The sequence below is a fragment of the Anopheles coluzzii genome, chromosome 2, assembly GCF_943734685.1.
Source record: "Anopheles coluzzii chromosome 2, AcolN3, whole genome shotgun sequence".
NCBI classification, from domain to species: domain Eukaryota; kingdom Metazoa; phylum Arthropoda; class Insecta; order Diptera; family Culicidae; genus Anopheles; species Anopheles coluzzii.
Window position 1 is genome coordinate 31,132,633 of NC_064670.1, and position 13,354 is coordinate 31,145,986.

Genomic DNA, 13,354 nt, shown 5'->3' on the forward strand with positions numbered 1-13,354 from the left:
CGACGTTGCTCCTGAATCAACGATCCACGAATTGGATGTAAATCCACGCATCGTGAACGAATATTCCGGCTTCAGAGATTCTTCATCAGTTGTTTGCATACATAACTGGTTCCGTTTCATACCATGCTGGCCTTCCGACTGTTTAAAATCTCTGGACCGCGATCTCCATTAGAATCAGGCAATCCTTTCTTTTATGTCCTGGTTGTTGACAGAAATGATATAAAATTTGATTCTTCTTAACAATTGTCTTGAGTACGAAATCGAAGCAACCTCTGTTTCCCCTTTTGGCTACTTCGTCCACCACCTTGGTTTTCACCAAATCCAGCGTAAAGGCCGGGCTACATTGATCGTACTCCGTAGTGTAATTTTTGTGAACGCGTACGCCATCTAGCGGCGGCGGGTTGAAGTTAGAGGCTGGTATAATTTATCTGTCAAAAAACGTTTTGGGTCGAGGAGGCTATAATTTTACCCAATGATGCATATATATTGGAAGATGGGGAAAAATGTTGACCAGCGCTTTGTATGAATGACGATTTGTCCAACAACAACAATTAACGGCCTACTTTGTTGCAATTTATGGATGTTTATCAAAATTTCAAACGGCAAACAGGTAGCCTGGTCGAAAATTGATGGGACACCAAGCATGAATAATTTTGGCACTTAAATTATACCCACATCTAGCTTGCGCTGGTCGCCGCCAGATGCGCTAGTGAATATAAAAATTACACTTGCGAGTACGATCAATGTAGCCCGGCCTTAAGCTCCTCGTCAGACCTGCTTTCCAACGCTGTGGTCAGAACCGAGAAAGATTCCGTGAGACTTCGGAGCACCATCGCCACTTGCAGGCTCTTGCTTAGCTCCTCACCGGTCAATGTTAGCCTATCGAACAATTCTTCCATCTCGAAGATATGCTGCTCGATATCCTCACCGTCGGAATAACGCTTCTCACATATATTTTTTAAAATCGACACCTTTGAAGTTAGTGTGGCCTTTTCGTAATGTCCCACGCAGCTTTTCCCACGTCGCTTTCTGCCGTCTGGTAGTTCTTATTTAGATTGAGTTGGTTATCTTCCAGTAAGACTGTGGCTCGCGCCTTCTGATCACCACTCTTCCATACTACTCCGATGGCTTCGGTGGTGGGACTGGCCGTCGTGTTACCCGGTCCATCGCTGACCACATACCGCCACAAATCTTCTTCGGATGAGAAGGAATTCGGCCTTTGTCTTCCAGACATTGTAAACCTCCGTTGAGTTTTACAATTCCCAATCGTTCCATTTTGCTCAATCTTTCTTCTGGTTACAACGTTTTAAACGCCACTAATACTGGACTGGGAACTTCTTGTTCGTACGAAAGGAAAATGCAGACTGATTTATCCTCTAGTTAATTAAAGCCTACTACACTCCATTCAAGCTAGCGAGGTTGCTATGATCACAACAGCCAACGCTCTGGGCGTGTTTGAGCGACGCAACATCCGGACAATCTTTGGCGGTGTGTTCGAGCATGGAGCGTGGAGGAGAAGGATGAACCACGAGCTTGCTGAGCTGTATGGCGAACCGAGCATCCCGACGGTGGTGAAGGCTGGGGTATGGCATGATGATGTCGGACTCATGCCCCACCAAGAAGGTGTTCGACAGCGATCCCCAGTTCGGCATAAGGCGTAGGGGAGCACAGCGAACTCGATGGCTGGACCAGGTTAAGATGCGATGGAAGGCTGTAGCTAGGGACAGCATCCTGGAGAATGATTGTTGACCGGGCCATGTCACATCGACGTGCTCTATCTTGAGCAGACCAACAAAAGAAAGAGAAAGAGGGGGGGGGGGGGGAGAGAGAGAGAGAAATAGAGAGAAAATGGTATCCCATCAACCGTCTTGGTAGCTGCTGAGCCACCCTGTAACACGCTTGAACGATTGTACGCCTAAAACTATGCAATACCATGAAACAAATGCACGCTATTAGAAGTACCGAGTGAAAGTCTATGGCACGATCAACATTAGTGATGGGAAAAGTTGGCAAAAATCCGGAGTCGACTCCGATAAATTCGGAATCGACTCCGGAAGGTAGGTCCGCGCTGCAATATCCGGAGTCGCCCGGAGTCGGAGTCATCCGGAGTCATCCGGAGTCGTTCGGAGTCGTCCGGAGTAGTCCGGAGTCGTTCGGAGTCGTCGACTCCGGACGACTCCGGACGACTCCGACTCTGGGCGGATCTAGTGGTTCCATTTTGCCGGAGTCGGAACCGAACTAACAATAGTCGGAGTCGGATTGGAGCCGTGGGTGCGCTCCATACAGCACATCACTAATCAACATACTAAGAGCTACAGCAACAATTGCTCACCAATCCTCTAATTTCTTTCACCAAAATTTACCTCTTTCAATATCTATGGACACCATGACGAGATTCTTTACCTTCACATTTTAGTGCCACCGATTGCCGATTGCGGCTCACGCAACAAAGAGCTCCCGACGGAACCCGACTGTTGGGGTAGTGAAAACGGCAATCGACACTCCCGGAGGCACATGCACACACACATTCGTTTCATTTTTATTAGCCAAGATCAGCCCTTTCACACACGTCTCACAGCGCCGATTAATGTTATTCTTCTGGCTCTGCCTTCTAGTTTCACACTTCCTCCCCGGTGGTAATCTAGGGTTTAGAGGCGGCTTCTTCCTTGATCCTTTTCCAAACTCCATTTGCGCTTGTTGTGTTGATCCTCGACACGTTGTCATCCTTATTTTCTTCCAGTTTTGTTGTTGTTGTTGTTGTTGTTGTTGTTTATTATGTTTATTAATCATGCTCGTGTGTATTATGTGTGTTTGTGTATGCCTAGATCGTGGTACGCGCATTGATGCTACTCCTCTATTTGTTGCCCACTACAGCGTTTTATAATACTTCGTGGACGGGTGTGTCCCCAGTTCTTCTATGCTATCGTGAGCGTTGCACATTATGCTGCTCCTTTAGATGCAATTGCATCATGAGATGCCCTTCCTTTCTTAGACATTGTTTCTTCCATCCGGCGTTCGACACGCCAAGAGTATCGAGCACGTGCGCTACACCAAGGGCTTGTGTCCACACTGTGGCTTATTTGTTTAATCGCTAACCATTCCCTATGTAGCCTGTTCCGAAGTGTGCCGAATTTCCTTTCCCATTTTACCTATAATATGCATGGCGCCCATTCACACTCTCCCCGTACGGGCACGGTTGAACTGGTTTTGCACAACAATATGAACGGCGATCCCGGGGGGATTTAAGTGCAGCGCGCGCTCGCGTTCGGATGATCTCAGAGATCGGTTGTAACTGGTGGCGCCTTTTTGCAGCGGAAGAAAGCACGCTTTTAGCTGAGCTTTCACCGCATCAAAACGCGCCAGTACATATAGTTTACGGTTCCTAATAGTCTCTGATTCTCTCAAGCAGTAGTTGATCGATCACCATCGCCGATCGCCACCACACCCCTCTTGCAGCGTGTCCCCTCGTATGCTGCCAAAATAACGACAAGGACATAAAGGAATGATGATTTTTACCTCATGTGTGGCAAGTGTTTAACGGTGTGAAAGCGGAGTGCGAGCTAGAGTAGCAGAGTTGGTTAACCACCAAAAACGTTTCCTTCTCCTTTCTCGCTTTCAGTTTTTGCTGGCATTTCGTATTTACTAAAAGTATATGTCTATTGTTTGCGACTCTGAGACGTCTTTTGGTGGGGGGGGGGGGGGGGGGGTTGGGCGCGCAGCCATTGTTAGACTGTTTGCTGACGGATCAGAGTGTTTGCCACATCCCGCCATCCCGAGATGGGAAAGGGAATGTTTGCCGATAGAACACAAATGGCAATGCGCTTCTTCCCATGCGCTGTTTTTCTTCCAATGTAAATGAGAAGAAATGATCTGTTTCTCCTTTGCTGCCCAAGTGCTGCGATCGCCGTTCTTTCGTACCATTCGAATATCAATCGTCCGTTAGCGTTACTTTTTTTTGTGTATGTGTGTCTACTTATAATTGAAAGGTGTATTAATAAGTGTAAAACATAAAATGTTCGGGAAGTTCAATAATTGGCTTCACTGCCAAGTTTTTTTTTCTTCATATTTCAGTTGTTGACGGGGTGATTTCTTTTTTTTTGTTGTCCTGCAATCACTTTCTGCAGTAGAGTAGAGTGAGTTTTACACGTGTTTCGTTTTTAGTTTCATCCATTAACTTTCCATGGTTTGCGCGCGCAGATGTGCATTATTGTATCAGCTTTGTTCTGATCTGAGAGAGAACTAAACTTCTGTTGTACATGACACTCTCTCTTCTCTCCATTTTGTACGCTAAATAGATGTTCCCTATCTATCTTTTTGCTCTCCCTTCAAGAAGCTCTCGCATACATTTGCACACATCCTGTACTCTTCGTATCGAATGATGTTTCTCCTACTATCTCTACCTCCTTTTTTCCTGTTGTTTTTTTTTCCATTTTTTGCTTCCTTGATTCACACACACGCGTACTCTTCGCGCTTGTATCTCATATCTGATCCTGATTAACGATGTTTTTGCTTTCAATGAGACTCTCGCATATCATGGTGTTCTTTTTTGTTTGCTGACTTAACGTCTGCGCTGCGCTTTTGCAAACATTTTCTCTCCTTTGTTCCTAACCCTTGTTTTCTCTTCTCTACAGACGATTTGTTTGCCGATTAGTTATACTTTGCAAGTGTAATTTATTTGTGTGTGTTTTTTTTAGCTGTTGTTGCATAATGCGTGTGAGAGTTTGTTTATAAACTTAGAGCAAGTATGTTTTTGTTATATTGTTGTTGTTGTTGCTATCTTGATGCAACTATCTTTTGCACCCGACACTAATAATGCGGTGCAAAATAGCCGGCATGCAGCGCTTTACCGGATGCTGCGCTGTGGGTGGCCTCAGTAACCATCGCCCCACCAGTCGACGCCGTTGCCGCCATCGTTGTTGCTGTAGCTTCCTCCATAGCTACCACCGCCAACACCATTGCGTCCGTAGCCGTCGTCACGTTCTACGAAAAAGAGAAAACACACATCGTTCATATAAAACACATTTACAACAGGAGGGGGGCATGAGAAGCGAACAATCTCCCGTTCACTTACCGCCATATCCACCGCCACCGCCACCACCGCCGCCATAACCACCGCGGGAACCACCACCGCCACCGCCACCGCCCATTGGGCGATGATCGCGCGAGCCACCGCCCGAGCGGCCACTGTTCTGCTGACGGTAATCTCGTGAGCCGAAGGTCGAGCCACCACCGCCGCGCGGTACACGGCCGCGGCGATTGCCCCCGAAGCTGCGGCTGTTGGTCATCTCCTCCAGGAAGCCGGGAATTTCCTGCCCCGTCTCGGCCAGCAGGCGCACCAGCCCGTTCGCCACGTTGCGGTTCTTCTCGTTAAAGAAGGAGGTGGCGGTACCGAGGTTGCCCATACGGCCGGTACGACCGATGCGGTGCACGTACTCCTCCACCTCGGCCGGCAGATCGAAGTTGATCACCTGCTTCACGTTCGGAATGTCCAGCCCGCGGGCGGCCACGGCCGTCGCGACCAGGATCGGGCAGCGGCCGCAGCGGAACAGGCGCAGCGCCTCCTCGCGCTCCGCCTGCGTACGATCGCCGTGGATGCTCGTGACCGGAAAGTTGTGGTTGTACAGGAACTCCTCCAGCGAGTCGGCCGCCTTCTTCGTCTCGACGAAGATCAGCGTCAGACAGTTCTCGTCGTCCCCGTCGTTCAGCTTGGTGATGTTCGACAGCAGATCGAGCAGATGCGAGCGCTTGATGTTTTCCTCCACCCAGAAGATCGTCTGCGTAATGTTGACCGAGGTCGAGCCGACGCGCCCGACCGCCAGGAAGATGTAGCGGTACAGGAAGTCGCTCGCCAGCTCCTGGATCGCCTTCGGGAAGGTGGCGGAGAACATGAGCGTCTGCCGTTCGCCCGTCACCGGCATGCGGCTCTCCTCGACGATGCGCCGGATCTGCGGCTCGAAGCCCATGTCCAGCATGCGGTCGGCTTCGTCCAGCACCAGGAAGCGGATGTTGTCCAGCCCGACCTTGCCGCGCCCGATCATGTCCTCCAGCCGACCGGGCGTCGCCACGATCAGGTGGCAGCCGCGCTCGAGATCGCGCATCTGGTCCTGCGTGTTGTTGCCGCCGTACAGTACGGCCGGGCGCATGCGCGACCGGTAGCAGAACTTCTTCGACTCCTCGAAGATCTGCGTCGCCAGCTCGCGGGTCGGCGCCAGCACCAGCCCGAGCGGGTACTGCTTGCGCCGGTTCATCGGCCGGTTCGGGGGCGGCGCGGCCGCCCCGTGCTTGTACATCTGGTTCAGGATCGGCACCAGGAAGGCGGCCGTCTTGCCCGAGCCCGTCTGCGCGCACGCCATCAGATCCCGCCCGGACAGGATGATCGGGATCGCGTACTTCTGCACCGGCGTCGGTTTGTCGTAGCGTGCCAGCTTTATGTTATTATCGATAATCTCTGTCAGCTCAATGTCGTCGAAGGTATTGATGTGGCCGGGCACGTCGTCGCCCGTCGCCTCCACGGGAATATCTTCGTACTTGCTGAAATTGATACCGGTGTTGCCGTGTTTGAACAGCTCCGCCTCCAGACGCTCGTCCCGCTCGGTGAGCACTGTGTAGTCGATCTGGCCGCGTCCGGATCCACCGCCACCGCCGCCGTATCCTCCGCCTCCGGCGCCGCCACCGCGGCCGTCGCGCCGATCGGAACCACTCGGCCAGCGTCCGCCACCGCCGTTCGATCCACGATCGTAGAACGATCTGCCACCGCCGGGTGCGGCACCGGGCCCTTCACCGGGGCCGGTTCCGCCGCCGCTGCCGACGCTGCCCGGTCCGGGCGGGCCCATTGCCGCTCCCGGCTCCGGCCAGCGATCATTCTGAGGCGGCCCGTCCATGGGTCGATCACGGCCAACGGCTGCCGGTCCGCCACCCGGACCACCACGAGCGCCACCGTACGACCCCCAGTTGTTGTCCCGCCGATCGCCTCCGAAACCTTCAGAATTCTGATAGCCCCCGCCGTCCCCGCCGCGCTGGAAACCACCGCCATTGTTGTAGCCCCGGTCGCCACCGCCGCGGCCATAGTTGCCGTAGTCGCCGCCGCGCCGATCGTTCTGATAGCGGCCGCCACCGCCGCCTCCGCTACGCCTGTTGAAGTCGCCTCCGCGATAGTCACGATCGCCGTAGCGCCCGAAGTCGCCGCCGCCACGATTCCGGTTCGAATCGCCGTATCCACCCCGTCTGCCACCTCCGCCACCGATACCGCCGCCGCTTACAGGACCAACGCCGGCACCGGTATCAGCAGGTTGAAAGTCGCCACCGCTATCAGCACATTCTCGCAATTGCGGTGGTACGTACCGCCCGGCCGGATGCTTAGGATTTCCGGATTCTGGGTTGCTGCCACCGCCGCCGCCAAGTTGCTGCTGCTTCTGCTGCAAGTCCAGACCAGCAAACTGCATTTGGTAGGAGGAAAAAGAGCGAACGAAGATAGCGTTTATTAGTTTGCATTTCGGAGAGAAAGATATGAGGAGATAAAACTGTAACAATTTCGCAGAATGTTGTGCCCTAATACCCCTAACATTGGGCAAAAAGAGTGACCCACTAAATTATCCAACATTTCTTTGATAAGGTTTGCTTCTTTTCGCCTATTGTTCATATTAGCTCTTTTTGGTTCATTTAATGTGAGCTGTTTAGACACAAATAATTTAAAAATAGTCAAATAACTATAAAACGTTAAGCTCAATATATGTACAAACCAATGCTTTATAGAGTCTTCGTATTTCGGAGTAGCATACAGGGTTTTCTAGAAGATTACATATCTGTGGGATACTTTATTGACTCTTTTTTACGGGAAATGAACTTAACGCAATGGGAATTGGACTCTATAGCACCTTTGTTGGACAAATCCAATAGGAAATTCCAAGGAACGTGTCCAAAAAAGGTGCTATAGAGTACAATTTCCATCATATGAAGTTCACTTCACATAAGAAAGAGTCAAGGAAGTGTCCCACAACTATGAGAACCCCTGAAAACCCCTGTAAATCCAAACCAACGCCACCGTAACATGCACTAAAGTGCCGACGCCCGACACGGGGGTACGCCTGCGAGGCCAATAATCGAGCTGCGTTCTCTTCTCTCCCACCACCACCACCCCCATTACTCCTCTTCGTGGGAGTAGATTTTGCAAAGTTCGATAGGTTCGGTTTGGTTGGGGTCCCTCATCGTATTGTGTGCGCAGCAAAGCACGATCGAGAAGAAGCGAAACATAACAAGCGCGGCTTCAAATGCGCAATGAAATGGAATAAAAGAAAGGAGAGAAGGAAGGGAAAAAATGGCCAACAAAGAATAGTAGAAGAGGCAAACCGCGAAAATCTGTATGGTTGGTGTGTGTGTGTGTGTGTTTGTTGCGGCAGACAGCGGCGTCCATTGTCCGTTTGTTCGTTCGCGTACCAACCAACCAATGGGCATAAAAGTAACGCGGCAAAACGAGGTCATTAAACTTGACGGTGGAAAAAAACGCTACGCAAGCAGAGACCGACACACTCAAATCATCATGGACGTCGTCTTTTTCGTGCCTACTTGGATACAGACGGCCGAGAGTTCCGCGCAGCGCGTCTTAGTTAAATGCGCGTGTTGATATCCACGTACCCTCTTGTAAAGCTTAAAATGCTATTTGTGAGGCGTAGTAACATGTGAGACACATTTGTGACGTAGCGAAAGCGTTTATCTGACGCAATATATCTCATTTCTCGAGGTGATTATCGTATTTGCTCATTGCCAAAAAATACCCATATTACAAACCGTTAGTTCAACAATTTTTAAAATAAATCTATGTCCAACTAATAATCTAATACAACACATTATGCGCTTATAAATGTTAAAAATAGTTTATTGTACCAAAACTACTCATACGGTGCTGTTCCATGTGGATTAATCCATACACATCGGAGAAACGATGTCAAGCGAACGGGGCTAACACTGAGTATCAGTATCAAAGTCGACTTTAACACAACACCCTATATATTCCAACGCTCATTTCCGCAACGTGACCAGACGATGCACGCGCGCGCACATACACTTTTACACATGGAAGGGACACCACGACACGCAAACGATTATCACGATCCTTTACCGTGCCATTGATCGAACACCGTCCCACCCTGCTGCTGCTGCCGCCTGCCCGTGTATGTGCTTTTTTGCTTGCGCGTGCACATCTCATATAAAGCAACAACAACAACAACAAAAAAGCTGGCTTTGACCTAGAACTGCGCTTGAGAATTTAGTCCGCGCGAAAAGTACAAGCATATGCATACAATACACTCACACACTAACCCTGCACCACCATTAGAGAGATGTGTGAACGAGCTCTAATGGTGGTTTGTTGGGATTTTGAAGTGGGCACCGTTACACGAGATAAGAGAGGGCCAGCCGCAGGCAAACCACGGGAGAACAGGATGGGGAAATTGTTGCAACCGAGAGCAATGAATGAGGAGACCATAATTTTCATGAAAACATACTTCCATAATTTGCAAAATTATTATTTCAAATTGGGAGTCAGCTACATCACATCGCCTTCCGGCCTGTGCTGCAAACTGCGTCAACTGCAAAATATGCGTTTTAGAGCACAAATGTCCCAACGGAGATTACTTCGCAGTTGCTGTGCCGTGCGACGACATAACCACCTTTTTATTGCACCAAATGGCTATGTATCGATGGGAACGAAAAGTAAGCGACGGATTGTGTTAAATCATAACGAATCGCAATTGGCGTTGGTTAAGGTGTTTGCTAGTTCTTGCTAGTATCAGTTTCCTATTCCAATATAAACACGACTAATGTAACATTTTATTATTAGAAGAGACGAATTATACTTTCATTCCCTACCCCTGCCTTTAATGCATTCGAAGAATTGAGCTTTTCTCATATGAAATCACTAGCTAACATCAGCTCTAGTAAGAAGATAAGGGTGTAAGGGAGTGAGAGAGAGAGAGAAACTTTAAAGAGTGAGAACAGACGACACACGCACGGCAACAGCACAACAGCATCGTCATCTTTTCAAACATCGTGTAGTGCTAACACGACACCTTCGATACCGGGGGGGAAAGAACAGGGTGACTCGCGAAGCGAAGACACAGGTGAAGTGAATCACGGTACACCGCCGCGCGTGACTAATCAAGCCGCCGTGGGTCTGTGAACGTCAAAGAAAAGGAAATACAAAAAAAAAAACGCTACGGAAATGCGTAAGAGAAAGATAGAGGAGCTGCTATTCACAGGAAAAGAAAACCCGAACGGGGAAAAGAAGCCAATTGCGAAATGGGAGAGCATTGCACGCGCTTTATGCTCGTGAAAGCTGCGTTACGAAGTTGCTACACAAGCATAAAACCACTACCTTGATGTGCGCACCACACTTGGTATACGTCGAGACTGTCGTACCATCGACTGTGTGTGTGTGTACCATCCACTACGAACAGTATCATGTGTCTGTGCACACTCACTAGCCCAAAGGGAACCCCGCCGTTGTGGCGATATGAACTGAAGCCAACTCGTTTGCTCATCTTCGCAAAAGTGTAGCACCAATTTGTTTCCAATATTATAAACGTTCTCTATGTGCGGTAATGCTTATTTGCTGCACCATAACACCTCCTGTGTGCTGTCATATGCAAGTTGCGCTACGACGGGAAGACTTACGTGCAGCGAAGAACGTACGCGTACGCCATTTTAACTGCGACTGGCCTAAGGTTGGGTATGGAATTACATAAAGGAAGAGTTAGATGATAGCCGGGGCGGCTATCGATTTCCGATCCCGATTGCGCAATGCAAGCAAAAATTGCCTACTTTTACTAGTTCTAATTCTAGCAGGATGTCATTTTACGAACACTTTGCGGGGTATCTGAATAATCACAAGGCACAATCATACGGTGGTAACCATGCCCCCCCGGTTCGGTTGCCTAGAGGTCGGTAGGAGGTGAGAAAAACGGCTTCTTTTCTCTCTCACACTCACTGTGGCACATCCAGACGGACTCTTTCGTGCCCTAAACCCACCTTCAGCACACCCTAACCTAACAAAGGCGCGCACAGACACACACACACGCACAGCACATCGCCGTCGTCGCGACACCGCACGCCAGCCCAAGCGTCTGGATGTGTGGGTAGGTCATAGCTTGGAAGGAACAAAAAAAAATCATGACGGTGCGCATAAAATGCACACGACAATGAAACCATCCTTGACACGGAACGCACTCAAATCTCGTTGTCCTTTCAGTCCCTTTCCCCTCACGTTCGTCCTCACGCACGCACCGATCCACCAAATGACTTTGAGCAATATAATTCCACCCCCCCCCCCCCCCCTCTCTTCGCATGATGATGGTTGTACGTACCTGCTGTTCTAGACCTGTACCATTTTGGTTAATAGCATTACTCATATTACAGTGAGCGTTCGTATAGTTTTGTTGTCTTCCTTCCACCGTAGGATTTGGGACGAAAGTTACGATGAGAAAAGTGTTCTTTTTTAGCGGGGGTGAAGCGGTACCGTTTTACCGAAACAGTTTTACCGAACGCCCTAGTTTCCTATACACTGTCACGCGCACACACACTTACGGCGATGCACACCTTGGGAAGAGTAATTACGTACTGTTCTGTTTGATATCTCGCCACCAAATTCACTGCAATTTTATAGTTCAAAAATGTTCACAAACTGTTTTTTTTTTTTAAATCAAGCGTTGTCCTTTAAAGCTGTGCTCTTTCTCTAAGCACTGCACACAGCGTTTGCACAACACGCTGCCCCGACGACACTTTCCAAATACTGTGTGTTCTCACTTGTTTGAGATGAAGTGTGCGCACTCACTGGTACACAACACACGTATACACTCGAAGCGTCGTGTCACGGGTATCTTTGATTTCGAATGCACCACCAGACAGGCACACACACTTGCATACATATACACGCGCGCGCACACACAGTTGAAAGGGGGAACAAACGGATGCTGCTACTGCTTCCGCTTCTTCTTCTTTAGATGTTCTGCTCCGACGAAGGAAGGGAAAAGCTTTCCGCTGAAATTAGAACAAAAGTAACAACCACAGTTCAGACAAAAGGCCAGACAATTTGTACATTGTTAGAAAAAAAAGGTCCTCAACCGCTCTTTGTCACTCGACGGGGAGGGTGGGGTGTTGAATGCTGCTGCTTGGGAAATTAACGCAACAGAGAAGAGGAGCGCGTCATGTACAAAATTCTTCTACGTATTGCACACTCCATTCATGGGAAAACGGGGTCATCATCCTCCAGCAGTTCACGGGACTTCTGTGTTCTAGAGCTTGTCGACCGCTTATCTATTTCACAACTTTTGGTAACACATTTTTTTAAAACTAAATATACCTTTCCAATAAACTCTTGTAACAAGTGTGCAAGACAAGCAATGCTTTGTCCTGAGAAACTTCTCCTAAAACTGGCAAAAATCTCCGCAAAATAACGGTCAAACGCGGCGTACCGCTCTACTACGACTGCCGAAGCCTGAAAACCTATTCCGACTAATTCGCCCCGTCTGCTTCTTCTTCCTTTTTTTCATTCGATTCCGTTGTTCGGCGAGCAGGCCAGACGTTGCTTCTTTTGTTCAAGCCCTACCAACACATCTACATACACACACACACACACACGCACGCATGCGAGAGCACATTCATACTTGAAACGTGATCTCGCTTCTACACACACCGGCTTGCTCTTTTGCCGGTGTGTGTGTGTGAGCGTGTGACAGGCGGTGCATGTGGTGTGAGTGAAAAGACACGCCGCGTCGTGGCGGTAGCGGAAGAACCGATAGAAAAAGAAGACCGATTATGCCTACACCTAACGCACAACTACACGCGCAGCACGGACGCCGGCAGCGAGAGTGAGACCGCCGCACAGGGCCGTGTGTTTCAGCTGGGGAGAGTTTGTCGAGCGGCTTGACAAAGAGGCGAGCGGGAGAGGAAACGAACGGTCAGGGCTAACTGCCGTGAAACAGCACCGACACCACCACCACCACCACCACCACTGCTTCTTCCTTTCACTGCGAAAACCGCACCGCAAGGTACGCCTTTCTTGCACCAATTATTACCCTTTCCGCCCACGGTCAGTCTCTGCAAACACACCAGAACCGTAGCCAAAACGTTGGCGAGCACGAAGAATACACTTCCGCTGAGGGTTTGCACAATTTAGCGTAAGTTTTCGCTCATACAAAACGGACACGACGTTACCGACGTTCTTTTCCACAGATCGGAGTTTTCTCCAAAGGGCGTCCAAGTTGGCAACAGTGTTGGGTGAGCGTTCCGCGACCGTGCCCCGTACTGTGCGACCGGGCGAAAACAGGCTACGCTTTTTCGCCGCAGCCGCGTTTGACAGTTG

At 49.6% G+C, this 13,354-nt stretch overlaps 1 protein-coding gene across 2 annotated transcripts; it reads right to left on the minus strand.

Annotated features, from left to right (window-relative positions):
• Positions 1–4,015: 4,015 nt before the first annotated feature.
• LOC120953853 (ATP-dependent RNA helicase bel) lies at positions 4,016–13,247 on the minus strand. Of its 2 annotated transcripts, none has more exons than XM_040374167.2 (4): positions 13,068–13,247; positions 11,358–12,030; positions 5,072–7,436; positions 4,016–4,980 (listed from the first exon to the last, which is right to left on the minus strand). In XM_040374167.2, exons 2-4 carry the CDS (start codon positions 11,400–11,402, stop codon positions 4,871–4,873), a joined length of 2,520 nt encoding a protein of 839 aa, XP_040230101.2. In that variant the 5' UTR covers positions 11,403–12,030; positions 13,068–13,247; the 3' UTR covers positions 4,016–4,870. The 2 variants fall into 2 exon arrangements, with proteins under 2 accessions (XP_040230101.2, XP_040230102.2); XM_040374168.2 differs by lacking the exon at positions 13,068–13,247 and adding an exon at positions 12,353–12,583.
• Positions 13,248–13,354: the final 107 nt, after the last annotated feature.